Source organism: Falco peregrinus, chromosome 1, assembly GCF_023634155.1.
Source record: "Falco peregrinus isolate bFalPer1 chromosome 1, bFalPer1.pri, whole genome shotgun sequence".
In the NCBI taxonomy this organism is placed as follows: Eukaryota; Metazoa; Chordata; class Aves; order Falconiformes; family Falconidae; genus Falco; species Falco peregrinus.
The window spans coordinates 47,368,597-47,395,781 of NC_073721.1; the positions used below are offsets into that span (position 1 = coordinate 47,368,597).

At 39.7% G+C, this 27,185-nt stretch overlaps 1 protein-coding gene across 5 annotated transcripts in view; it reads right to left on the minus strand.

The window, feature by feature from the left end:
- Positions 1-26,300, minus strand: part of CAMSAP1 (calmodulin regulated spectrin associated protein 1) — a 28,687-nt gene extending 2,387 nt beyond the window's left edge. The window contains exons 1-19 of one of the 5 annotated variants that reach the window (XM_055802547.1): positions 26,165-26,300; positions 25,157-25,319; positions 15,311-15,573; positions 14,957-15,118; positions 13,999-14,079; positions 12,991-13,023; positions 10,876-10,935; positions 9,377-9,518; positions 8,271-8,410; positions 8,072-8,168; positions 7,465-7,642; positions 6,632-6,726; positions 5,757-5,841; positions 2,948-5,384; positions 1,443-1,579; positions 1,147-1,355; positions 963-1,065; positions 462-577; positions 104-222 (exon numbers count right to left, since the gene is read on the minus strand). In XM_055802547.1, the coding sequence (XP_055658522.1) occupies positions 104-222; positions 462-577; positions 963-1,065; positions 1,147-1,355; positions 1,443-1,579; positions 2,948-5,384; positions 5,757-5,841; positions 6,632-6,726; positions 7,465-7,642; positions 8,072-8,168; positions 8,271-8,410; positions 9,377-9,518; positions 10,876-10,935; positions 12,991-13,023; positions 13,999-14,079; positions 14,957-15,118; positions 15,311-15,573; positions 25,157-25,319 (4,620 nt within the window). In that variant the 5' untranslated portion in view covers positions 26,165-26,300. Of the gene's footprint in view, positions 1-103; positions 223-461; positions 578-962; positions 1,066-1,146; positions 1,356-1,442; positions 1,580-2,947; positions 5,385-5,756; positions 5,842-6,631; positions 6,727-7,464; positions 7,643-8,071; positions 8,169-8,270; positions 8,411-9,376; positions 9,519-10,875; positions 10,936-12,990; positions 13,024-13,998; positions 14,080-14,956; positions 15,119-15,310; positions 15,574-25,156; positions 25,320-25,843; positions 25,933-26,164 lie in introns of those variants that run through there. The other 4 variants (XM_055802526.1, XM_055802534.1, XM_055802540.1 and 1 more) reach the window with 4 other exon arrangements.
- Positions 26,301-27,185: the final 885 nt, after the last annotated feature.

The following is a 27,185-nucleotide window of genomic DNA, read 5'->3' on the forward strand; positions in this document are numbered from 1 at the left end:
AGGTACATTTTAGGAAAATTTGCTACAATGTGGGATTACAAAATGAGTATTACAGATACATTTTAATTTAAGTGCATTACTGATCTTGTATTTTAATGTTTACCTCTAATATTGAATTCTTATGTGGTTCATTCACTTTTCCAGCAAGGCAGCAATGAGATATAGCATTGTGAATAATAGGTTTGTTTGATTTGCTGCTGGGTTCCTTAAATAATTTTGGACCTAAAGAAGATAAACAAGTAAAAATTATTTGCGCTATATTTACAAATATTAAGAATGTCATTCATCAAAATGACAACCCCTCCTCAAATATTTTTCTACAATAACAAACTTTTAGAGAGATTAGATCAAAATACACCTGACGACTTCTCAAAAAACCCAAAAGTGTCACATCAAATATACGGCAGCTTTTTATGACCTGATATTCATGACAAATGCTCAAAGTAAAACAAAATAGTCACCTGTGTATTCTGCCACTGAAGCAATAGAAGATGCTGTCGAAGCGTTCTCCCAATCTCTTTCTGTGTTTCTGCTAGGATTTCTGCTCAGTATTGGTAAGGACTCCATTGATTCAACTCTTTGGGGTGGGGGGGAAGAATAAAAAAAAATAATAAAAATTATATGCCAAGATTTGGGGTTTTCCCCCCTCCAATCTTAAGTAAATTCACCAGTTGCTGGCTCGGAATGGAATAGGCTATTGTCCCTTTTCCTCCCCCAGAACAGTCAGATTCTTCCTGCTAGATTATCAAAGCAAAAATCTATTGTTCCTTTGGAAGACAACAAAACCAAATTGTAAGTTTGTACAGAACATCAGAGTTGGCAGCCACATAAAACAGAAGATGTGTTCACTAATTACTGTTGTGCCTCTATGCCAGCAAACTGAAGCAGGAAACACTAAACCCCAACACTATTTCATAACATATTAAAATATCAAAAAATTGAAATTAAGGCTATCACTCTACCTCTGAGACGGCGTGCCACCAGAGTGCACACTTTCAGGTTCAGTTGTTGCTGCCGAGGCCAAAGACAGACTGGAACCAGACTGAGCACTGCTCAAATTATCAGCTACAAAGCAAAAGAGAAAATGTGAAACACGTTTTGTTAAAGCAGATTTGCAGACTCTGTAAAAGCAAACAAAATTCTTACGTGTGGAAGAACACTTTGTCCCTGAATCACTGTAAGATTCTTCACGATGGACTGACTTGGGCCTGGGTTTTTTGGGCTTTGATTTGGGCTTTCCAAGCCCTTGCTCCTCCAAAATTTGCTGTTGTTTTTTCCTTAGATATTCTTGTTTGATAAGTTCTCTTCGAGCCTTCTCTTCCTCTTTCCGTATTCGGTCCTCCTCAGCTTTGCGACTGAAAAGCAAATATAACATTATATTCAACATACAATAGTTTTCCTCATCTTAAAGATAAAAAGTATTCTTTTCCACATGTTATTACCGAGCTTCATCTCTTTTTTGCTCAACTTCAGCCTCCAGCTGCTGTTTCCGAATCCGAGCTTCCTCAGCTTTGCGCTGCTGTTTCAAAAGGAACGCTGCACGTTTTTTTGCGAGCTCATCTTCTGCTTTCTGCTCATCCTGCAAAATTCATAGGGGTAAAGAGTTTTAAAGACTAGAAGAATATATATTAAGCTGGACATCACAAGATTGCTGAGGATTCCAGGAAAACGTAAGCTATTACTTTCGGAAATCTTTACATTTTTAGAATTGATGAATGTAGATCAGAACTGTATTGAAGAGACAGTTTTAGTTTTCCCTTAAGACTGTGGGGAGAAAAAACCCCAACCAAACAGTCCCATCTTACTCTGGACTTGTTTTTAAGTATGCTTAATCACCACAAAACCTTCCAGAAGCGCAAAGAACGCAACTGTCACATGGGCTAGGATGGACAGCACAAATAACCCCAGCATAACAATAAATTTTGAGTCAGCCAATATTAATCACACTACATAAAACCAGAAGTTAAATTCACGGGGACTGAGACAGCCTAGCCCAACTTCCTTGAGAAAGAAATTAAAAAAGAAAGTATTGTCACGTCAGCACATTTGAGATATTTACAACATTCATTGCTAAGCACAAGTTAAGATACTAAATGTTCCAATAGCAGTTCTGAACTTCACTAGAAAGTGTAGATACACTATTTAAAAACCATCCAACCTCACAATATAAGAAATATCACTGTACTAAATAAATCAAACAGCTTAACAATAACCTTTTCCTCAAGGCAGAGTTAGATGCAAAATGAGAGAAATTACTTAAATTTAATACATTTTCATCATGAGCCCTATACACTACCATTACAAGACAAAAATGAAAGCTGCATGAAAAACATTAATTTCTTCCAACATTGCATTGAAGCATCTCATTTCTCACTAGCATCTACCGCCATAGAGCTAAATTCTCCATTACAGCCCTTGACTTTTGGCCTGTGAGGCTGCTCAAAAATCAGAGAAATCTGGGCGCAAATGCAAAAAACCCCCCAGTTCAGACTCTCAGCTCCCCACCAAGTTTCCAAACCTGTTCAGCAGGCTTCTACTAGATACATGCACCCTGTCATAATTTTTTCCTTCAGTTGATACAGGTTCATAGAATGCTGGGATATCAGAATGGTAAATTCTTCCCTTTCATTCTGTGATTCTTTTGTGCTAAGTACTTACAACATATTTGTATGTCAGTTTCTCAGACAGAAAAAAAACTAAGGGAAAGAAGAAAAGCAAGGTTAACCCTGGTTCCAAGTAAAGTTAACAAGAACCAGGATTCCTTACATCAAGCCAAAAACTTTTCTACACAAGCAATCCTTTTCCAACAGAGTTTTTTAAAGTCCTAATATTGCAACCAGAATGTTCTGTGTTCCATCAGAAGTCTGAAGAATGAAGTGGACAAAATCAGTTCTAACGCTGGGAAAATACGCAACATTAACCAAATATAGAAAGATATCATATTTACCTTGAAGAAAAAACCCACACCAGACTTCTGATCACCTTCACTAATTATATCCGTAGACCTATCCCGGTTTTCAAGTTCTCCTTCATCTGGAGCTTTTAAGTCAGACAAGTCTACTTCAATGAGATTGGCCTTGCTTCTCAGTGGCTCATCCACTGGGACATTCTCTTTTCCTGAGCCATCAGATGAATTTAGCCCTGTTTCCTTGAAGGTGTTATTCACCTCCTTGCTCATTTCAGAAATAATATTTGCATCTTTGGAGGTGGAGAGAACAAGTGCCCTTTGATTGCTCTCATCGTGAAGTCTGTAGGTATCAAAGAAACACTTTTCTTGAGAACCATTTCCAGAATCAGGACTACCTTCCAAGCCGATTTCCGTTGGTGTTTTTGCCAAGCTATTGGATGGAAATGGTCTTAAATGTGGTAAGGTTTCTAGACTTTGTGTCGGGGTTTTAACACGTGCTGAATTTTGTTGTCTGTCTTTAGTGACTTTCAGATCAGCTGGTCTTCCTGATCGAGAACTCCTTCCTTGACCAAACCGAGGTGGTTTACGAAGACTGTTCATTCCAGTTGGAGATAAGGGCTCAACAAAGTGAATCGATGGTTTTACCTTTTGGTCCTGAGAGTTATTTCTGGCTCCTGGCGATGGCACTGATGGAGATTTCATAAGTAGTTCCTGTTGCTGAGAAATCTTTAATATAGCCTGCTGAAGTGTACTGATTGTTTCATTTAGTTTTTCGATAGAAAGATCACATTCATTTATATCCACTTCTGTAACACTGTCATCCAGGAGGGCAACAGAAATAATTTTACTTTTTTCCAAATCATGTAAAGCAGCAGAGTCTTTCTGTTTATGTTGCTCCGCAAAAGCTAGGCTTTCTTGCATTTTTACTTTTGCTACTTCTTGAGAATCATTAAGCATTTCTTCTCTCTCCTCCTCTTTCACAAGAAACTCCTCAGATTTGGAACCCAAAGAAACTTCATCTAAGTCTTCACCATTGTGCCGACAATATTCTTTTCCAAAATGTTCTGGCTTGAGAGGCTGTGGAACGTCAGGAGATTTCCCTTTTTTAACCACATGCAAGAAAGCTGCCTTGCCCAATTTTAGTCGCTGCCTCGCTGATAAGGCTTCCATCTTCTTCTTCTGAGCTTCTATTGCCCTTCGTTTCTCTTCCAACTGCATGTGAAGCTGCACCAATTCAGAAGCTAAAAGATTAACATTATCTTTATTTTGTCTGTTGGGGCTTTGTTCTCGCTTTTGTTTCCATGTGGTTAGTGGTGCCGGGCAGCTTTCTGATCCATCTGGCGTGGTCTTCTGTGAACTACTCGTGCTGGACTTCGTTTCATAACTGTTAAGTCTCTGAAGCTTTCGTTCTGCGAAATTAGTCATTCGGACACTCCCACTAGCCATCGACACACTGCTGACTTGAGAAATTGTACTCAAACATGGGCTGGAACGTCCACTAGCATCATCCTTATCTTCGTGTTCTTTGACCTTCATATCTTCTTGCAATTTTGCAGATTCTTCCTCGCCAATGTACTTAGCGACTATAGGATGGTCATCTATGACTACTAAATCCTGTTCAGTGTCTTCTATGTCTAAGAGATCTGAATCAGAGTCCTGTCTCACCATAGTCCATGTAGTATCTGTAACATGCAAATTGAGACTTCTCACATAACTTGCATTGACTTTACTTGCTATGTCATCATCTGATTTAGCAGCATGAAGAAAAAACCCTCCAGTAGATAGCTCCTGAGTGGAAGGATCTAAACTGCTACTAGCCAAAGGTCTGGAAGCTTCTAAGCTGGCTTCCGCCAGTGCCACTGAATCTGCAGCACTAGGATCTGCAACTGGAGTGAAATCAGAACTAGAAATTGGAGTAAAAGTCCTACTGAGGTCATGCTCACCATGACTGCTATTTGTTTTCTTGCGGATCAAAGGCAAGTGTCCTTCATTTAATCTCTTGGTTATAAAACTCCTTTGTTTCCCTTCCCCGCATTCATCCTCTTTATTGATTATCTGTTTTTCCTTTGCTGGTTTTAGAATGGCAGGCATTAAAGGCTCCAAGTAAAAACTCTCTGGTTTGCTTTCTGAAGTCTCGCTATTTGTTTTTGGAGACCACGCAGTTGCAACTACGCTGGGCACCCTGGCTGATGCATTCTGCAATTCAAGATCATCACGGTTTGACCTTTCTTCAGATCTGATTATTGCAATAAGCTCTTCATCTTCATCCTCAATTTCAACATTGTTCAGCAAGCTCTTCCCGTTAGTTTTCACTGATGGAGGATGGGGCTGGTTTTTTGGAGTTACATTAACAATGTTTGATGCAAGACTGTCTTTGCTGATCGATCTAGCCAGACTAATGCTATCACCAGACCCAGGGTCTACATCACTACTGGCAGAATGATGAAGAGCAAATGGTGTTGGCTGAGACAAAGGCCTAGAAAAGATAAGAACAATCTACTGACACTTCAGCACAAAAACTTACAATTTGTTCCACTAAGGACCCATGATATAGACAGCTAAAATTTTTGCTTCATTTGAAAAATGTATCCTGCATCAAAAGTGACCAGCAATACTACATAGCAACTTCAGATATTTCAGTTTTCAACACTGCTTACTGAAAATAATTTTTGAAGTATCTTCAATTGCAACCCTAAAATCAATCATCTCTGAAAATGTACGTTAGAAAAACACAAAATTAAGCAACTTCTCAGTCCAGTTCCGATGAAGTGATACCACATTACTACAATGAAGTTGTCACAGTGTCCTTTCACTAAACAGTATTGTAATACTTCAATGCCTCTGTTACCTGGGTTTCCTCTCTGGCCATGCAAGAACTGAACCTCGTGGCTGCCCATCAACACGAGTCAGAGAATTAGAACGATGCCGATGACCTGAAATGTTTTTTTAAATTAACAGTTTAGAAATTGTCTTTAAACTAGTACTTTTACCTTATTTAATAGCAAACACCATAAACTTTCACCAAGAGATGGCAGCAGAAAACAGATTTGTTGAAATACTAACAAGACAGTCTAAGCCTGAAAATATACAGTGAGAAGTGACCACATAAGCATATCTGATTTCTGAATTTTCAAACATGAGACCATTCAATTTGCTTTTCCTGTCAGCCCCCCAGCTTTAAAAAAAAAAAAAGTCCTTACTGCATGTTGTTAGAGTCTAAGCATTTGGAATATTTGGCTGGCACCTCAGCTGACAACAGAAAAGAAATTCTGAGCATCTCTGGGTAACTATAAAACCTAAATTTTCAGTAATTAAAAAAACATTTAGGCAAAATATGTCAAGTACGAGAGTGTATTTGTCAGTCTAGATTACTATCTTACTTCCTAGGACTTTTGCTAGTCTTACAAACATTTGACAAGTGGCTTTTTCCTTTCTTTCCATAGAACTGACATTAGTCTTAACTTCTTGCATTTGAGATTCTGAGAAATTTTGTGAAAGAAAAAATATTAACAATTCAGTAACTTTCTTAAAAGATCTTTAAAATATTTTAATGCAAACAAGGATGGATTTACTCAAACTCAACACGCTTACCACTTAGCCAACTGCAGCTGCAGTTTAATTCAATTTTAGATCAATCACATATATGAACTTATATTTTTATTCATTACTGTATTAACATTGATGGTCATTGCCTGTTGAAATGCAAATTTGAAGCAGACTTACCAGGGCTGTCTTCTCCCTGTAAAGATTTTTGTTGCTTTTGTCTCAAAGGGAGCAGTGGATGAGAAGGGCTAAAGGCAGGGCTCCCTCCTTTGCCGCTAATTCAGAAAAGCAAAAATTCATTACTACAAACATCTTTTTTCTATGAGAGAAATCCTGTAGTTTCAAAGTTACACTGCTGATAGTTACTCCTCTTTAAAACACAATAACATGTTAATTTTAAAGAAGCTAGTTAAAGAGAGGAAAAGGTTTTCACATGTAACAATACAAAAGTAAACCTACTACCTGAAACCAAACTGTTTAGGTTGCTAAACAACAGCAGATTTAAAATGTAGCTTACGTAAATAGTACAGAGATAAAGTAAAGGCTGAAATAAATTTGATGGTAACCAGTAAGTTAAGTCAGCTGAAAAGCCTTGTCACTAACCTTCTTGTACATTAAATCCTATTTGTTTTCATATCACCAGTTATAGAATACAGCTAGTAAAGATGAGCTGCTTGAACAGGTTTCACATTTCTTTGTTTGTTGGTTTGGGGTTTTTTTTGAGTTTTTGGTGTTTGGTTTTTTTTTTCCCCCCTCGAAATAGAAGTTATTTCATCCAATGGTGACATTTACTGGTAGGTCTTACTGGCATTTGCCAAATGAAGGTCAACCATAACAGTGCAAAGTGTTTCTCTGAACTTGAGAATTAAGAATATTTTAGAGACTGACTGTACACAACCGAAATGCACTCAGTTTGCAGTGAAATCGGAACATTTAGCAGCAGAAATGCCTAGGTTACCCAAAAGGAAGCATAAATTCAAGATTAGTCTAAATAACACAAAGACAAGACTTACAGGTAGTCAGACTCCTCAGGGTGCAGGTAGTATCTACTGCAAGTTTCGGGGCCTGTCTGAGCAGAGGGCTGCACGTCTGCTGGATTTGTACTAGCAGGGCTAGCCATGAAACTGCGCTTAGTTGCATTGGAAATAGGAACCGGTGGACGACTGCTCTTCTGCTGCAACACTGTTTTAACTGTGCATATATTTATAATGTTAACACAACTGATACTAGCCATTAAAATAACAAAACAGAACAGGAAGCTTTCAGGTTGCAGTACATTAAGATGAAAGTTTTAGGACGCAACCCTAAAATGGAACCTTAAGTGCTAGTCTTTATTTAAAATACGTATCTTATTGTGACCTTAATGGAAAGAAAGTTACAAGTAAATATTTAGTGGTTTTAGGGGAAAAAAAAAATACTTCTCTCATTCAAAAAATTAGAACTAAATTGGATCTAGCACTAACTTTCCTTTCATTTTTACTGCTTTCAAAGTTTCCTAGGCAAGCAGAAAGTCTGGGTAGAAACAAAACTCCAAAGGAAACACTGCTGTGCAAGAGTTTCACTGTAATGCAAGTCTCCTTTAAATAACATGCTAACACTTATCAAAAATTGAAAACTTACCATCTTTTATTTCCTGAATATCTCTTGGTTGTACGAAGTCTGGTTTGACATTCTCAAACCACCAGAAGAGTTCCGCAATGAATACCATGACATTAGGCTAAAACGGAAAAAAAAAAGCAAAATCACACCTCACAGTAACAAAACACTTATGATTTACCCAAGTTTTCTTTAAAAATATATCCTTCATTATGTTTCTTACCTTTAAAACCAAAGGGGCATATAACATGTCCTCCAACGTGAGGTAAAAACATTTGTTTAGATATTCATTTGAGAATTCTCTCAGAAGTTGAATATTATAGAGGCTGTCTGCAATTGATGTTACCTCCTTCAAACAAATATCTAGAAAGGTGAGAAAGATGAGTAAGTTGCAACACTATTCCAATGTACTAACCTTCCATCCACAACTAACAAAACCACTACATACAGGAACTTCACGGACTGCTTATACACCATCATTTAATAATTATTGGCTACCAGTGACATTTCTCTACTGTCAAATACCAGAGGGACAAGAAAAGGAGGAAGAAAGCCACAGACAAAACAGTATCAATTCTGCATTCATTTTATAATCCATATAGGATTCTGTCTTATCACAGCGACAGAAAAAGTAAGGCTACAAAGAACACACACAGTGACAGAATGCAAAAGCAATTAAAACCAGACATCTTGATTTGCAAATAATAAAAGGTTACTCCTAGGATTCACAGTGCTGGTTCCTTCTGAAAACATTTAGGAGCTCTGCAAGGTACAGCATATCTGAGATTTTAAAAACCAATACAAAATGTTGATTTGTAGAAGTTAAATGCAATGAGGACACTGAATTATAAAGAAAAACATTTTCTGGGAAAGAACACTCTTGTTTGCAATGCTGAAGAGTGACAATTGCTGAAGACTGGGAGAAACTGTTTTAAAATCTAGACTTTAAAATGTCAAATTATGTACTTCTACAGAAGAACACGAGAATTATCAGCTAACAGCAGCAGACATGCATTCCTTTTTTATGGTCTATTCAAACCAAGCTCAGTTATTTGAATACAGAAAACTCTATCATCTAGATTTATAAAAGAAAGGATCACTTTGCAGTGCATGATATACAGAGTGTTCTAAATACAGTAAGTAAAAAACCAAAGTCAAAGGCAGGTTACTTTTTAAATACACTGATGAAGATTCCACACATGACCTGATTAACTTGCTGTAGTCCACCGCCCATTAGATGTGTTCAATTTTTATTTAGTAATGTACTTCTAGTTCAACATTCAAAGATTGGAAAGGAAAAAAAATTTTTTAGAAGCCTTTATTACATACCATCTAGTTTCATTTGCTCTGGACAATAATAGTGTATCACAGCAAGAAGAGCAGCACCATCACTACCATCCTTCATCAAATCTTCAAGCAAAGGAAAGTAAGGTAATTGTCTGCTTGAAAGATGGTCTCTTCGGTAACGTACCTAAAAAAAGAATACCAGTGTTTGTGTCATATGATGCTAAAAAAAAAAAAGGTTAAAAAAAAGGAATTTTTGTTGAGCACTGAAAACTCTTTACGGTGGATCCTTTATAGCATTCTGCTCTAAGTCAAAACCAATTTACAAGGTTATACTTTTCTCTCAATGGAAGCCAATTCTGAAGAATACAGTGCTTCACTTTTAATCATTCTCCTTATATCTGGAAGCAATCCGTGCTGTTGAATTCCTAGCTTCATTCACACCTTTTAACTTATTACAAGCAATTTAAGTCAAAATCCTTCCACACAGGATGCATGAATGCAGTAGATCCAAAGAAAGAGATACAGATAAACTACGTGAAAACACTTAAAGCTTGGGAAAAACAAAACAAAACACAGCAAAAAAATAATTCAGATGAGCTAGTGATTTCTCATACGTTACCTACATCCACAGACTTGCTATCATGTCCGCAGACAAAGTTCTCTCAGACTCAGAACACTGTATGTGTGGCAAGCCAGTACACAATACTAATGTCATGCAGGAGAAAAAAACCATGGACTTTTCCAAAAATAGTCAGTGAGGAACAAGTAGGTCCTTAAAATCAATGGCAAAACTCTCTGTGATTTCACTACAGATCAGTATCAAACTCTTCTGCAAACCACCCCCCTGGCCCTCATGTAAATTTGGAGCATAACTGAAAAGGAGCTAAAGCCAGTCAACTGAAGAACAAATCTTGGCATTGCTTCTTGCAATTTTTGCAAGAGAAGTTTTAGTGCTGATATTTACTAAGCAGCCACATGCTAGCTAGATTAGAAGGCTGTATCTAAGCTTGAGCAGCAAAGCAACTGGGCGAGTGAAAGAACAAGACGCTACAGAGCCTAGCAGAAATACCTTTCAATACTGAAAAAGAGATTCCTTTTACACTTCAGTGCATCAATATCACTTATCATTTAACAAACTATCTTGACTGATATACCGGCCTAACATGCAGATATACAGAGAAAGTATTTAATCATCGGAGGAAAGTTGGATTTTACCAACGGTATCGTATACTTTCCAAGAAAACCTGGGAAGATTCTACACAAACACACACATACTCGTATGTGTCTATTTAGGATGGCACAGGCTGAGAAAAAAATTTTATATATATATATAATATAGATATAAGAACCAGTTTTGTTTGTTTATTTTGCACAAATATAAATATCTTATGTTACGTTTCCCAGGCAAAGGCAAGTAACTCTAAAAGCTATCTCTATATGCTAATGCTATTTTTTCCTATCCTTTTACCAGGTGCAAATTATTTTTTTCCCCAGCCTGGAGCACTCCACAAATATGTAATGGAATGTGAATCATACTGTACCACACGAGCATATTCCACTGGTTCCAGCATGCAGTGCGATATGGCATGCATCAGATCAGGCTTACACAAAAAGAAATAGTGAGATATACGATGGTGATTATTCAAACAAGAAACAAATCAAATGCATTAGCAACATCCATTATGCACTGGAAATGTTGTCATCAAGTCTGATAGAATAAGTACGCACACCAAGGTGAACTGGTTAGCTTAAAAGGTTCATCATTTATCCACTTAGTCAAGTTAAGTATATTAAAGACAAACTTTAGAAATTTCTTTCTAAATTGAATTACTCCTGTATTTAAACTAGATACAAATATTCCATTTTCAATAGGCTTAAACAGAATTTAAACTGACTACAGTCAATACTGAACTAAAATCTGTGAGAATTACTTTTTTATGTTAGCTTTGGTGAAAAAAACCACAAATTTATCAAAGAGGGTTTTTTTATTTAATCCCTATTCTTTTGCTCAACTATTATTCTCTTTCCCATTCAAGTCTTTCATACCGAAAATTCTGGATTCTTTCTTATATTTTAACCCAAGTTTTGTGGTTTGTTCCCCTCTGCCCATGCATACAAGTAACAACTTTTGTATGCATTAAAGTGCAGAAATGGGTGCTACTGAAGTAGATAACTCCACATTTAAAAAACTCAAACAAATCACACAAAACCCCAAGTAGTACAGAAGTGACACAGCGTGACAACTACTATGCAGACTTCAAAATCTGTCAGTAAACCAGTACAACTTAAGTGGTCCTAGACTAGCAATGAGTATTTTACTCTTCCCTTTACCACCAACTTGTGCAACAATATCCTGCAAGTCAATTCCCTTCCTGTAGTTTCTTCTGCTCTCACCCAGTTGTCTCTAAACAAAACGTAAACCTACCCAACTTCCTCGAAAGGCTATCAAATGTATGCCTCAAATACAGATGAGATCTTTAAGCACACTAGAACGCAAGTGATAAGCACTATGTCAATACTTCACTACACACTGGCACAGGTCATTAAACGAGGCTGGAACACAGGGCGCTCTCACAGGTTTTATTAGCCTGCAGGTCCCCACTCAGTTTCCTTTATTTCACATAAATAAAGTTTATACTGCGGTCCATACATTTGGTTCAAACAAATAAAGGAGGCAGAGGGGTGCAACTGAGCTCTCTGTGGAAAGGCAGAGATTGTGGGGACACCTGACCGCCCCCTTGCTCCCACCTTTTCCAACTGCACTGCTCTCTGGAATTTGCAACTGAGATAACAGCTCTCATCTTCACAGAGAGAAAATGAAAACCACCAAATCCAGCAAGTGCAGGAGAAAGGGTATCAAGGCTAAGGAAAGCAAAGGAACAAAGAAATATTTCTGCAAGTTGAAACAAAGCCAGGAAACTCAGCCAAAAGAAAGCAGACTTGTATACTACAAGTACAATTTCATTTTTTTTTTTTTATAGAGTGTGGAACTGATATTCCATTCTCACACTCCACCATAAAGAAAGTATTTTGTTCTTATATGTAAACTGTCTTTCCTCCCATTATGCCAGCTTTAGTCTCATTAATTTAGCATACAATTCCAGCAGCTGTCATAACGGGTCCAAACTGGTTTGTCGAATCTTCTAACCCCATCTCAATGAATAATGATGTTCTGGTTTTGACAGATTTACAAACCTGCACAAGAGCAGGTGCAAAAACAGTGCAAGAGCATTATTTAATGAACTACTGCAAACATGTGACTATCTTACCTATGGATTCAAAGATTAAATAACCGTTTAAACCGACCAGCTTTTATATCACCTTAGTGCTGTGATCAATTGCCTACTTACAACAAAAATAGTAAATGCAACCATTTCAACTGTTGTTAATTTTCTAGTTTTTTGCTGCTACTCCATATCCCTCACTCCTGCACTGTGGAAACAATTTTGAAATGCTGTGAAGTGTTTATGCTATATGCTGTACAGTATGCAAAAGTCATGTTATGGAAACAAAGCCTGATGACCCAAAAGCTTGCACAGGTGTTTTTTTTCAAAGATCATCTAAGGAGCATTGTAATGGAAGCAAACACTCTGAAGAAATTTAAAGAGCCATGATTCTGTGGTGGATGACAACTGGTGGAAAAGTAGTTCACTTACAGGTACTAATTTCCAATACCATTTGGAAGGAGACTGCTCAGGAAGCAAGGAACGGAATGTAGGAATAGGAAAGGAACATCAGCAATGCAAGTTAAAAGCAGTAATAATTAAATGCACTTCAGCAATAAACACTTTCATATTTTAGAGGGCTTGTATCTTAAAAATTTAGGTTTTAAAATATTAAAATGTGACCCAGAAGTCAATAGAGAGTCAAGTAGTTAAAGGGATCCTTCAAGACCACTCATCAACTTGCAAATTATTATTTTACATAAAATATTATGGATAGTATATTATTTTGCATAAAAAGCATATAAAAAGTCTTGCCACCAATATGAAAGTTAAACGGTTGTGCCTTGTTCACATGTCACTTATCTCTTTTGCACAGCAATGCCAATTTGAGAAAAGTACACAGCAGCTTTTCTTAAGGCTTCGTTACATCAGAAGTTGGGAGCTCAGATAGCCAATATACATTATATTTGAGAAAGATCTGCTTTACATTCTCCAGAAATGAAAGTGTACTATATTTTTCAATATTAGTGCATTGTGATATAATTTCAAGGGGAAAAAAGTGGAAAAAAAAACTACAAACACACACATAACAATTGAATGCCAAGAGTACGCTTACTAGATGTAACTTGAATAAGCCTCTGAATTACATCAGACAATTAACCCATGCAAAATGAATACGCCAAGAGCTTTCAAAATATATAATATGTATTTTGTGCTGTGAAAGCTGAGTCATATTTACTCATGTAAGGTTGATACAAGTTATTTTAAGTTGAAACAAGTTGGTTTAGTCCAACTGAAACTTAAAGTCAGAAGATACCAGTGGGCTTGAAAGTAAGGAAGGGCACTGATAAGACACAAAAATCACATGCACAAAATCTCAGAGTTTCAAGCACTGGATGCCTCACATTTCTCTGACAAAAAAATTACTGGAGATATTTATATTTAAATCTATTAATCATCAAGACACAAAAATCACAACTGAAGACAAATCTGTTTTACCTTTTGGTGCCCTGGACTTTCCATTAGCTGCTGTTTTAATTTAATCTCTTTCTCCGTTATCTCTCTCATTTTAAGGTTCACCTAAAAGGGCACAGCACAGAAAGGATATTCAAATACATCCAAATACATGTTTCCCCAAGTCAAGTTTTCTTCTTCCTCCCCTTACTTAGTGGTCAATCCATTCTACAAACATAAAACCTTCATAGAATCATGTTACAACAGTTTAAGACCAACTTTTTCATTAGCAGTAGCTACAATCACAAGGGAATCCCAGGTTTGCAAAGGAGACATTCTCTTTGGAACGTGACTCTGCTGTCACTTGAAAGTGTTTCAGTAACTTAACCTCTAGCCTTTGAAAAGTTTCAGTATTTGTTAAGTGTATTCGAGCTAGTCTCAAGTATGTCTATCCAGTTATTTAACATGTTAAGCCCATCCTGTTATTTAACAATGCTTTACCTTAAAAAACAGCAAACAAAAAAGCCACACCTCACAGCAGCTTGTCTGAAAATAAAGAACTCTACTTCTACAGTTCTCCTAATTTAGTTCTTAATTATCTTAATTTAAAATTCGCCTTGAAAAATTTACCAGCTTTATTACAGCATCTTTAAGAAAAAGAAACTGCATTTCCCTGCTACTTTGATTCCCTGATTCTTTTTCCTAATGCATAGGGAAACTTTGGGAAGGCAAGCAAGAAGACAAAATCACAACATACTACAGCAGTAATGGAACCAAATACTGTTAATAATAATCTGTATTAGAAGGATATTACACCCACTACTGTTGGACTTGAGGTAACAAGTAACACAGTAATTAAAGCAGTTCTCTTCATCTGAGGTGGAAAAGATGAAAGACATGCACAGGTAAGAAAGATGGAATACAGACATTCATTAGGAACTTCTTAAAAATCTTGAAAAGTAACAATAAGAAACAGCCACACTTTTCTCAAAGTAAATTTTACCTTGTTAATCCAGAAAACCATTGCATCCTCCAAATCATAGGGCAGTTCTTTTGAGGCACTAAACGTAGAAAAACGCTTGACACTGGCAACCACCTTTTCAATGCTGATCATTTCTACAGTATAGGCCATCATAAGAGCATCAATCATTGCCATATGAGAACTCTATAAAGAAGAAAACAATGAGTACTAAAAAATAAAATCCTTCAAGAAAAAATGTTATATATTTTAATTGTATTTAAAATTTAAAAATTCCTGAGATTAGTGACCTAGAAATTAGGAGCTCTTCATTCCATTAACTATTTTAAATAGCGTTAAATAAAAAGAAGATCATGAGGTGGATTTAATTAAGCTAACCATTTTGATTGGTGCACAGCCCAGATCAGATTCAGACACAGGTGTATCATCACTCTCCATGACGTAAATCCCTTTTCGAGACAGAGCCTGGATCACCGACTGGTGTCCCTGCAGAGCAGCCACCTGATCCCCCTTCAGAATGAGGCTACAGACACGGCAGTACAGCTCGCTGGATAACAGCAGCTTGATGACGGGGGGTTTAATATGTTCTTGCTCATATTGATCTATGTAAAACGGGTCCTTTAACTCCTCTGGGACGTTATCTGAAACAAGGAAGAAAAGTTTCAACAAGTAGCACCAGTAAGCAGCATGTGATCTAAACAAAAGTAAACAATGTTAACTCCATCCAAAGACAGCATGTAAAAGAACAAACAAAAAATCAAGCACAAAAAATACTGAACGTAATAGTTTGCAATTTCATATTGCAAACTGTTTTCAATAGGTCTTTGTGCTTAAATTTTGCTCAGGTAAAGCACATATAATTTGCCGTATACATACCTCAGTAAAACCCCTACATTACAGTCCCTTTCAAGAAAGCATTTCAACGTGGACAAAAGTCCCACTGTCCTCTACACATCTCTAGCTGTTCCCTTGACTAAGACCCAGCTTAATCAGAATGACACACTATCACTTCTACTGATTAGTACATATTACTAATACTTCTAATTTTGTTTGGAATTATAAATCATTTACTTAGATCACAAGCTAAAACGCTCTGTGCATCAGATGGGCAAAGTTTACATATTTTCAAAGCAAAATTTACAGCTACTGCAAGCAATATCCCGAAACATCTGTGCACAGCAATTGAATAACCACAGTGCTCAGTCCCCGAGAGGGGTCAGCCAAACATTCTCAAATTGGAAAAGAAAACTAAGCCACCGATTTCTTGGTTCTAAACTACCAAAGTTCATAGAAAGGCTGAAATACCTGACTAAAACCTTAGGCATTTTACAAAACATCTGCAGAACAACTGAGTCTCCAGCAAGCTGATTGTGTATTTTTTCTGATGACAAGAGTGCTGAAGCAAACTACTGCAGCTTTTCAGCCTTTAAATAAAAATTCAAGCCTATGTAGCAAAACCACTCCACTTGAACTTGGATCCAAAGTGAATTTTAAGCCAAGTCTAAAATTAACTTCTTTTGGAATGGCAGAATTTCCACAAGTTGTCTTATGATTTAAGCTGAACACAGATCCTGAATGTAGCAATTTACATGCAAGTTAAAATTAACACAGAAGACTTCATCCTTGCACACCCATTCCCAACCCTCAAACACTTTTGCTACTAATCAGTGCAGTTTCACAGCTGGCAGGAAAGAAAGGCACTAACAACAACTAACAGACTTGTTTAGAGGGCTCAGAATAAGACATTTCAAAACCATACGTTGCTAGCTGAACCACTGCCACTGTTAAAGGTTGTAACACTACAACACAAGGCAAATGTCAACTGATTACAACAGTTCAAAGTGAAAGGAAATGCTGTTGTAAACAACAGTTTCTTGATATTATTGAAAAGTCATAAAATGAGACAAAACAGATATATCCCAAAATAAATATTCGGTAATCAGACTAGAAGCTATTGATCTTTGTAACAGCCTAGAAGTAATAATGAGTCTAGGAAAAATATTATCTAGCCTCAAGTGTGTTGTCTTAATAGAAGCCTGACATTTCATAATTTTCAAACATTAAATTCTATCTTATGCCACACAGTCACTCTGAAGATCTTCCCCCAGAGTCACTTCCACCGTTCATTTTAAATACATACATCTACAGTTAAAAGAATTAATTTGGCAGCATATTTACTTTTCATTCAGCTCATTTCCAGAATAATTACATCTCCCCATTCAAAACCACTCCTACCCATAGCATGTCTTTGAACTGCAAAACAAGCCACAGTATGTATATACTGCAGAGCACTTAATGTTCATAAAGAGAAACTCAGACAGAATGTTATCAATTACATGAGCCAGAAGTACATCTCACTTAAATAAAAATACGTAGTAAACCAGTGTTGTTGTAACAGCTCTAACAGCTACCCAGTTAGTCATACAACACTGCCCCTATTTTTCAAAATGGAAAGCTTTCTTAATTTTAAAAAAATCAAGATCGTTATTTTTCCTTTACATGACATCGAATGCTGTGATATACAGTCTATATACTGAAGATGGTTGGAAGAGACACAATAAAACCCCACTGGCACTACATAAGTAGCACTTGTTAATGTGGGTGTCCATTTTTAGTGAAATAGGTAATAAATGCAAATATTTTTAATCTTCTTAACATCAGACAACCTGACCTAAAATCAAACGCAATTGAAAGCTAATTCTATTTAATGGTCACTGCCATTTCCAGGAAGAGAACTAGAGCTTGCATTTGTAAAGACTGAGGAAAGATCCAAAAAAAAAATAAAAAATCCCAACATAAAGCAGCTCATATAATTCAACATTTCAGCTTCATTACAAGCAGCTACACCTTTTAACAATCAGAGTATTTGTGAAAGGAAATAATAGAATGCTACCTCATAAAATATCCATGAAGTAGTACATTTCTGGCAAAAGCATTAGCACCACTCCAAGTTTTAAAGGCTTTTTTAAAACAAACAAAAGAAAGCGAATTCAAAATGTCTGAAACCTGAAGTACTTAGATCTAAGGGTTTTAAGTACGAACATCTGCCCTCCTCCAGCTCCGCAGACCCCCACAGAGCAGGGTAACCGAGGTGACTGTCTGAAACTGCGCTGTGAGTAATGCTGGACAAAGAACCTTGCAGTTCCTCCTCAGCTGTCCAGCTACCCCTGCATCCCACTGCATCAGCAAACGGCTCTCTGGGTTTTCCTCAGTCCCTTTTCCACACGTTTATATAGACTAACTACAGAAAGCAAAAAAGCTTCCTCTTCAACATAACATACCCACAAGGGATACAACCTATTGGATTAGGATCTTTACACACATTATTAAAACTGAAGAGACTATTGGAACATGATGCTCAGCTTCCTGTGTGACGGGGCTGTAAGACCTCCAACATTAATTTTCACTTAAACTAGCAACATTGTAATGATTTTTTTAAAGCCTTTTCTAGCAATAAATGGATCTAGTTCTTCGTGATGAGGTTCCATGTCACAGAAATCAATATATTTTAAAAAAGAAACAAACCAAATCAAACAAACAAAAAAACACCACACCTTGTATCTTGGCTACTGTTCTTTAGTCTAAACATCCCATCAAGAGATCTGAAATCTTTTTCTTATATGCTGAAGAACCCTCTAACATCATGTTTCTGATCTCCATACAACTGCCTAAGGACTGAATGGATTTGGATTGACCAGGATTAAAGACGGCTGTGGGCAGGTATAACTTCTAGTGCCAGGATTAATAATGTGAATGCTATCATAAAAAGTTATTCAGAAACATTAATCCATTGCAACTTATTTCACTGTGAACACTTGCTCAGTTTTATTTCCTACATTACTGTATACAACACTTCTGCTGGGTAAATTTGCCCATCTGTGACAAAGGAACTAATTTGATGTCCTGACTAAAGGCCCACAGAAATTTTAAAGATATAAGAACCATGTCAAAGCTCAAGAGTGGTAATATTAACTTTACTATTTAATTCAAATGTATTTCATGCTGAACATAACCGGGCACAAATAAATGAGAAAGTGGCAGGAAAAAATGTAATGCAAAAAGGATGCTGTAAGTATGTATAGAACTGAGCTGAGAAACTTCCAAATATCATGAGTTGTAGATGTCCTGTACACAATTCGATTATCTCAAGCAGGGTAACAGCCTTCCTAGGTAGCCACAGACAAAAGAAGTGCTCTGTTTGTGAGGTATCTTCAATACTTTAAATCCGCATCTGAAAGTGCGACATAAAAGACCTATCTTATCTTTCATATCTCTGCTAATTATTCTTATCTGCAGTATAAAACCACACAGAATACCTGCAGCAGCCAGGTCTGCTCATTCTCCAAAACCCCCTTAAAAAAGTCAAAATTCCCACATTGCCAAAAATCTCAGAAATACACTGCTAGTTTTGGGACAATTATACACCATCAGAGTCAACCTAATGCTAATTTAAATAACACTATGGATACACAACTAACCACCCCTATTACGGATAGCTTTTCTCCCTGGTTTTCATGGATCAGGCAAACTCCAAATGTCATACACTTTTTGCTTGCCTCACTACAGAATGTGTCAAAAGAAGAAAATGTCCCAGTCTTTCCAAGTCCCAGTTTCTATAAGTACCTTTTTCAACACCTTACTTTCATGACCTAAAACTAAACTTACATGTTAGAAAAATTCTCTTCATTAAAACTTGTACTTTTACATATTTATGCTTGGGAATTTTGAAAAATCAACATGAATAATTATCTTCTGAGCAATTAACTTGTAAGCTATAGCTACAAACATGCTTACTCGCACAGTTTAACAAATCGTACCAAAGCAAACCAAAAGCAATTAAACTGTCTTTTTTTTTTGCTTATAAAAACATCTCCCAATACCATCTTCGTTCTAAAAGTAAGCCACTTTTATGTTACTGTTGCATGCTATCAAGAAGCTTGCAAACACCTTCTGTTTTCCCTAATGTGCTTTCCAAGTTGTTGACCCAGGAAAATGTTAGCATCAACTTCAATGCAAGCTTTAAAGTTGCCAGTTTTAGACAAACAGGTGCTCAAAAGACAAAGCTTAAAAACCTACCAGTGGTTTTATAGGAACTTAAAAACAATGGCACATAACTTGATAAATCAGATCTGTGAAGGCATACATCATTAAATCAATTTGTCCTAAGTTCTCTGTTCAGAATTGTCGAAGAATTTACCATGGCTACACTCACTATCACAGTTGACCAGATCTCTTTCACACATAAATTTTATACCATGTTACTTCGTTGCATGTAGTCAGCTTATTACTAAAAATGCTCATTTTTGCTGTTTGCCAAGCTTACAAAACCAAAGTAATAATTTATTTTGTTCCACGTTTCAGCAGCATAGACTCAAGCATTCTTGCCCCACTGGAGAGATACCTCTTACCAGCTATTTTTATGAGATGAAGGGCTCAAAAATAAACGGTCATAGTTTCTCATGAAGCAATTCTTTAGGTCTGTTCAGTCACATCAATGGTCTAATCTCTCACAAAACCTGAGAGTTCCAAGCATAGATCATTGTGTACACCATAGCGTACAGGATTACAGAAGTAACTTCACTTGTAGCAACCATCAGAGACACAATTACTATCACACTCATCACTTTAGGGTAGGGATCATTTCTTTGTCATCTCACCTACAAACATCTGTTCAAGGAGGACTACCTGATAATGATGTGATAAAGCAAAATACAGCAATCTGAACAAAATTTGACTTATCCCTTGAACTGCAGAAGTGGATACACCCCAGATTTTTTTTTTACCTCCAGAAGCACGAAGAACTGGTTTCACATGGAAAGAGAGCCAAAGCATCATGGTAAACAGAACGAAGGTTACTCAAATTCTGAGCAGGATTTCATTAGTATCCGTATCTGTTCACGGAATTATTTAGTGCTGTATGGAAGTGTTCTATGCTGCAGACCATGAGCAGAAACTGCATGTTCTCAGCAACTAAGCCAATCTGTGTTATAATAAAAACATTCTTTGTTGCCTCTCATTACAGAACTGTATTATGAAGTCCGTAAGTGATCTATAATATTACACAATGAAATTTACATACAACAGGCAGGAAAAAAACATGCTAAAGACTTTGTATACAGCTGGTGAGAGTGACCGCGCTCTCATTATCATATCTTTTGATCAAGCACAAAGCCACAAACCTGAATGGAGGAGAGAAAATAATAATTATGGAATTCTTCACCCCTGTAAACTTCACACAAGTAAGTGTTTATGAAACAGGCATTATAAAAGAAACAGATGTTTAATGATTGAAGATCTGCAAAACACAACAGCTTTCTTAAGAATATTTTTACTATGGGCCTGAGAAGAAAGCTGACAAGGAACAGAAGCAGGGAACGCAGGTATTTAGGAGTTTTAGCCCTGGAAGCATGCTCACACTGCCTCTACCAGCTAGTAACTGTGGGTAGCCATTACTGTACTGTAAAAATTATTTAACAGGTAAGCAGCAAATACTTCAAAGACCAAAAAAAGCCACACTAGCATTTCCCCTACAATGCATTAACATTAGTCCTTGACTTTCTTGCCAAATGTCTAAGGCAAATGTTAGCACAGATTCTGGAAACTATGTAAAGCTCCTAGCCCTAGTAAGTAAGTAAAACTGACCAAGTTCATTTTGGAAAAATCCAAATTTTAAACACTTTTAAAGAAGCAACAACATTTGTTATGGAAAGCCCACAGCAAGCTGCAACACAAAGAAACTTCCATATACCCCTTCCCTATCTAAATTTTAACATTGTAACAGTGATGACAGAAAACAATTTCTACACACAAATTAACACTATACTAACTAAATCTGCTGAGAAATCAAAAATTTTTGTTGTCATTGCCTACTTTCCCAAGTTGTACCAAACAAAAACATACTAGTTGTGTTCATTCTGACTGCTGCCACTGCTCAGTGCCGGAGGGGACAGTGGCACTGAAGGACCAGGTCCGCTTCCCTCTGCTCAGCTTTGTGCAGCATGTGGCCCTGTTACCGCTGGACAATCTGGTTCATTGCACTGACTGTGAAAGCGATGTCTCCTGTGGATGGCTTGCAAAGCCTCTCTAAACCTCCCACACTTGCCTCCTGTGAAACTCTGCGGCACCCTTGCTGCTCGGCCGCTTACATGTTATGAATTGTATTTTCACACTGCTACTAGAATTCCTAAAGTGCATGTTTGATTCTAAATAAAGGTTTGCTGATAATTCTGTTCTAATCAAACCCCATTCCCTCAAACTACTGTCTCAGCTACATGAACTTCATAATCTTTCAAGTGCATAGTTTCCAGATGTTTGCACACAGACTTTTAGAGCAATCCATGTCAGTACTCCCAGATTTATCTGGGGAGATTGATGACACTGAATAGGGAAACACCTTCCTTCACAGCACCCTTCCCCTCTATTCTGACAATTGTAAGACCTCCCTCTAGAGTCCATCTCTGACAACCAAGCATCCACCACAGACAGACAGGAACAAACCGGAACAAATCTTTCAGCCCAATTCCCTTGCAAGAAAAGGACTTGTCTCACTAGCAGCACTTGTGTTGAAGAGAGGAGGTAGCTGTGCCCAGTTGTTCGGCACTCAAAATTCTCTTTTCATGGCCAGAAGAGAAAAAAGGAGGAATGCATCATCAAATGAAACAAAGCCCAAACTACGACTTCAAATTACTTGTCATGAGCGCTCTCAGTAATTTGCCCTTGAGAAAAAAAAGGAACAGAATAAAGAACTTTCCTATTTAGACGCCAACTTATACGTTGAGAATTAAAATATCCTTTAACACTAAATAGAAAATACAGTTTCAGGTAAAACCTGCAGTGATGAATGACCTGCAGTAACAGCCTACACTAGAATCAAATTCCTGCTCTTGACCATTCTCACACTTCACCATGAACTTAGCCTTACTCAGATAAAAATGAAATCCAGGATATGCACCATCATTTGAAAGATTAAGGCACAAAATTATGTCAAACCACATCCATCAATTCCAAATTAACATTTCAGAAAACCACTCTTCACTTAGCCATTCAAAGGCAATTATGGAAACCCTATCAGATAAGAATTACTTCAGAACATTAAGTGTGTTTTAATATTATAACCGGAAAAGTATTTTTTTTCCACCAAGTTGAACAGAACTAAGCATAAAATAATGAAAAAGCCCCCCTAAAACTTCCATCTGCATAGTGATATTTTACATAGAATTCACAATCACGTGGTAGCCGCCCAAGACTCACTGAACAACATCCAGGATCTTAAACCAAAAACATAACCCCGAGAGAGAAAAATTAATGTATTGCATTCAAATATTATTCACAATTATAATCACATAGGAAACCTTTTAAAACATCTCTCTACAAAATAAAGAGGCTTATAAATTTCTAAGTATTTTGCAATGCTACTCCAGAAGTAATGGTTAGTACGAGACAACGCCTTGCAGAAGCCATTTCAAAAATCAAACTGAACTTCCATGGGCCATGGTCCTGCAAAGATACGCGCACAAAAGAACCCATACTCACTGGAGCTGACCAGCAACGCAACACCAAAAGCCCCAGCAAAAAATATTTTTTCCTGCTGTTCATGGCAATTAGCTTCTATTACAATGTAATCTGAACAAGCCTAAATGCAAGCAGAAAAACTGGCAAATGCTGCTACAGCCTTCTCTACGCTAGAGATCACATCATTGTCATTATGGAAGTTGTATTTCTTTGTAGTCAAAGAAAACCCAAATACTTTCAATATAAGTCTGCATCGTCAAGTGCATAGACAGACTTACTGTTAACCAAAAGTTAACTGGTCCAAGACATACAGACATAACCCTGAGTTTTGGAGCCCCAAAAGACACTACCAAGAAACACAAGGCCATAAAGCTTCCTCTGCAGCACAGGATCCATGCCAGCCAATTCTAATTTAGGATTAGGTTTCTTCTGAAACAAAGCCATAATATAAATAGTGCATTTCCATGTCTGGAATATCCAGTTTATCTCTGATCACTGAAAAGTCTTCAGGAACGCTACAAACAATTCCAGCAACTAAAAAATATTTACATGAGGAAATGCCTTTTCAGTTCTTTTAAGTTACCAATGTTTCACTAACACTCTCCCCAAATTCCCATATTTTTAAACCATCATCTGATAAATGGGGGTTTTTTTGTCTCTTGTAATGAAATATCTTTGCTAATATTGATTATAAACCCATGATTTTCCATTTTCCCTGCAATCATTAAGATGACGAGCACACTGACAGAGTTGGAAATACTAAAAAAGAAGAATAATTTTTTAAAATATTCTAAAAGGATTAATATTTAACTGCAGGAATGGACTGCTTTTCTTCAGCCTTGTCACCAAGTAAGCTAGTGTTAATCCATTAAGCATATTATGAGTTTGGCAAATTAAGACTTAGATTAACAGGGCTACCTCATTTTCCAAAACAAGATTCTTACATGTTTTTATTATATGTTTTGTTCTGGATAAGCAAAAAAACGCAAGTATTCCATCATATTTCTTCATAATTAAGCTATTTAGACTTAAGACGTATCCAGTAACAATAATTTAGAACACACGGATAGATATAGTTCAAAATGAAAAAACAAATGCCAATAGATGTGAGGAAAATACCATACAAATGATACTGCAAGAATCTTTATTTTCCCATGTTTGTCTGTAATGGTTAATGGCAACATAAGGCAAAGAACTCCTCCGTCACCTACAACTTGCTGTTTAATGTCACAGGACACAAAATGTACCTGCTCATTCAGCCTTTCTTTTACATAAAGGAATGTTGATCATAAAATAACTGCTTTTTAGATCATTTTGAAACCAAAACCACAACCTGACAAAAAAAATTAGAGTCCCAAGTGGACATAAAAGCTTGTCCTGCTCGAGGCCTGCAAGTTCACATACAGTTCTGTGGAAGAAAGCCTACTTAACTAAAATGAGAATTTATACATTTTTAGGTATGCATTCTTCACAAGTGCAATCTGTGAGCGTTCACCTTTATGTTTGCTGATTCAGGGCATCTCCTACAGTTCCATTACTCCTGTCAAAGGCACCAGGAAACATATAATATTACAAGAGAACATACTGCCATATTATTGATATTTAAAACAAAGGTGATTTAAGCTCAATTTAATTACTGCTGGAATGGCAGGGGAAGGCAGAAAAAGCAAGAACAAAAAACCAAGGAGGGCTTCCTGCTAAAAGTGATCTTACCTATTCCGTAGGCTTTAGCACAGATCCATTGTAGATTAGCAGCTATTTTGGCTCGGGCTGAATCATAGAGCTCCAAAGGGACAATCTCAACCGCGCTATCTGTCAGGGCATCCATTTTTCTTCTGGTACTGTCTCCACCCGCACAAATATCAACATCCACCATCTAAAAGAAAAACAAAAGACAGCGGACTTTTACACACGCAATCACTCCCACCGCCTTTTCAACAGTGCACAGGAGGAGTTGGCTGAATGGCTGGCCAGCGCGCATCACGGCGGGCACAACACGGTGGGGCTGAACCCCCCAGGCCCACCATCCTTCAGGATTGCCATCGGCAAGGCTTATTTAGCCATTGCAAATCCACTCGGAAATCAAGGGCCACCCGAGCCCCGAGCGAGCATCCCTTTCCCAGGAGCATCCTTTTCCAAGAGCATCCCTTTTCCAGGAGGGCGGCAGATCCGCTGGCAGGGAGCCCCTGGCCAGGGCTACGGGCTGGAGCTGGCGGGAGAAGAAAGGAGCGGCCCCAGCACCTGCCCGACCGCGGGAAGAAAGGCGGGCTGGGCCCCTCCGCACGCCCTCCGCAGCCCCCGTACCGCCGGCCCCCCCGGCCGCCTGGCAGCCGAACAATGCGGGCAGGTACCGCGGCCCCCGCCCGCCCCCGCCCCGCGGGGCCAGGCCTGGGGCAGCACCTGCGGCTCCTTCCCCCGCCTGGCCCGGGAGAAGCAGCAGAGGGTCCTGGCCCGCACCCCCATCCCCGTGCCGCCCCGCCGGGAGGCCGCGCCGCGCCGAGCAGGGCAGGGGGGACGCGGCGCCCCCACTCCGCCGCGGCCCTGCCCGCATCCCCGCCCCCACCCGGGAGGAGGAGGAGAGGGAGGAGGAGGAGGAGGAGGGAGAGGAGCGCAGCCCACCCGGCGCCGGGAGGCTGCTCGGCACACGGCAGCCCGCCGCGCCCCCGCCGCCGCTGCCCCCTCACGCCCGCCCGCCGCGGCCTACAGGCCCCGCCGCCTCACCTTGCCGCGCTACCGCTGCCTCATCCCCGGGGCGGGGATGGAGGGGGGGGTGGGGGGGCGGTGGGCGGGAAGGGGGAAGCACCGCCGCGACGCCCGTGGCCCCGGCGGCGCGCCGAGAGGCGAGAAGGAGGCCCGGCGGGCAGGGGCCGGTGCGGGGGGGGCGGCCGGGAGGGACGGAGAGAGCCGCCGCCGCCGCCGTCGGGCCGGGGCTATCAGCGCTCGGGACCGCGCGCACGCGCATGCGCCCGCCCCGCGCGCGCGCGCCCTCTCCCCCCCCCCCCCCCCCCCTCCCCGTCCTCCTCCTCTGCCGGCCGGCCGGGGCGGCGCGCGCTCGGCGGGAAGGGGGGCGGGGCTTGCTCCCGCGCGCGCCGCCGGGGCCGGGGCCGCCGCAGTGCGCAGGCGCGGGGCCCGGCCGTCCGCCGCCCTCGCTAGGCAACCGTTGCCGCGGGGACGGCGAAGAGGGGCCGCGCTGCTCGGCCTCCCCCAGGGCCCCGGCGGGCCCTTCCGCGGCGGCGCGGGCCCTGGGCCGGACCCCGGGGCTGCGGGGGGCCGGGGGAGCCCACACACCCGAGGGTCGCGGCGGGCCCGGCCTGCTGAGGCCGCAGCGCCTCCCCGCTGTGAGGGGGGGAGGGAGGCCGGGTGGTGACCCCGGGCTGCGGCGCGGGGCCCGCCGTGCGGGAGCCCTGCTGGTGAACGGCGGCGAGAACGCCGGGAGCGGCCTGAGCAGCTCCGTGTTGCTGAGGCGCCGCCGGGTGGGCCCCGGGCCCGGTGGCCCGCAGGCTGGGGACTGCACGGGGTCAGGGGACCGGGGGCTTCGCGGGGACCAGCCACCTGGCTGGGCTGCGCCACCGCCAGCCGCTTGTTCGCTTCCTCGCCCTGGTGTGCCCTATCCGGCCCTGTCACCACTGTTGTCACCTACACCTGGGCTCCCACCGAGTGCAGGGTGCACGATTCCCCAGGGGCCTTTGCCTCCTGACGAAAATGGCTAGCCATGGAAACCTTTAGGGCACTGCGAACGCCG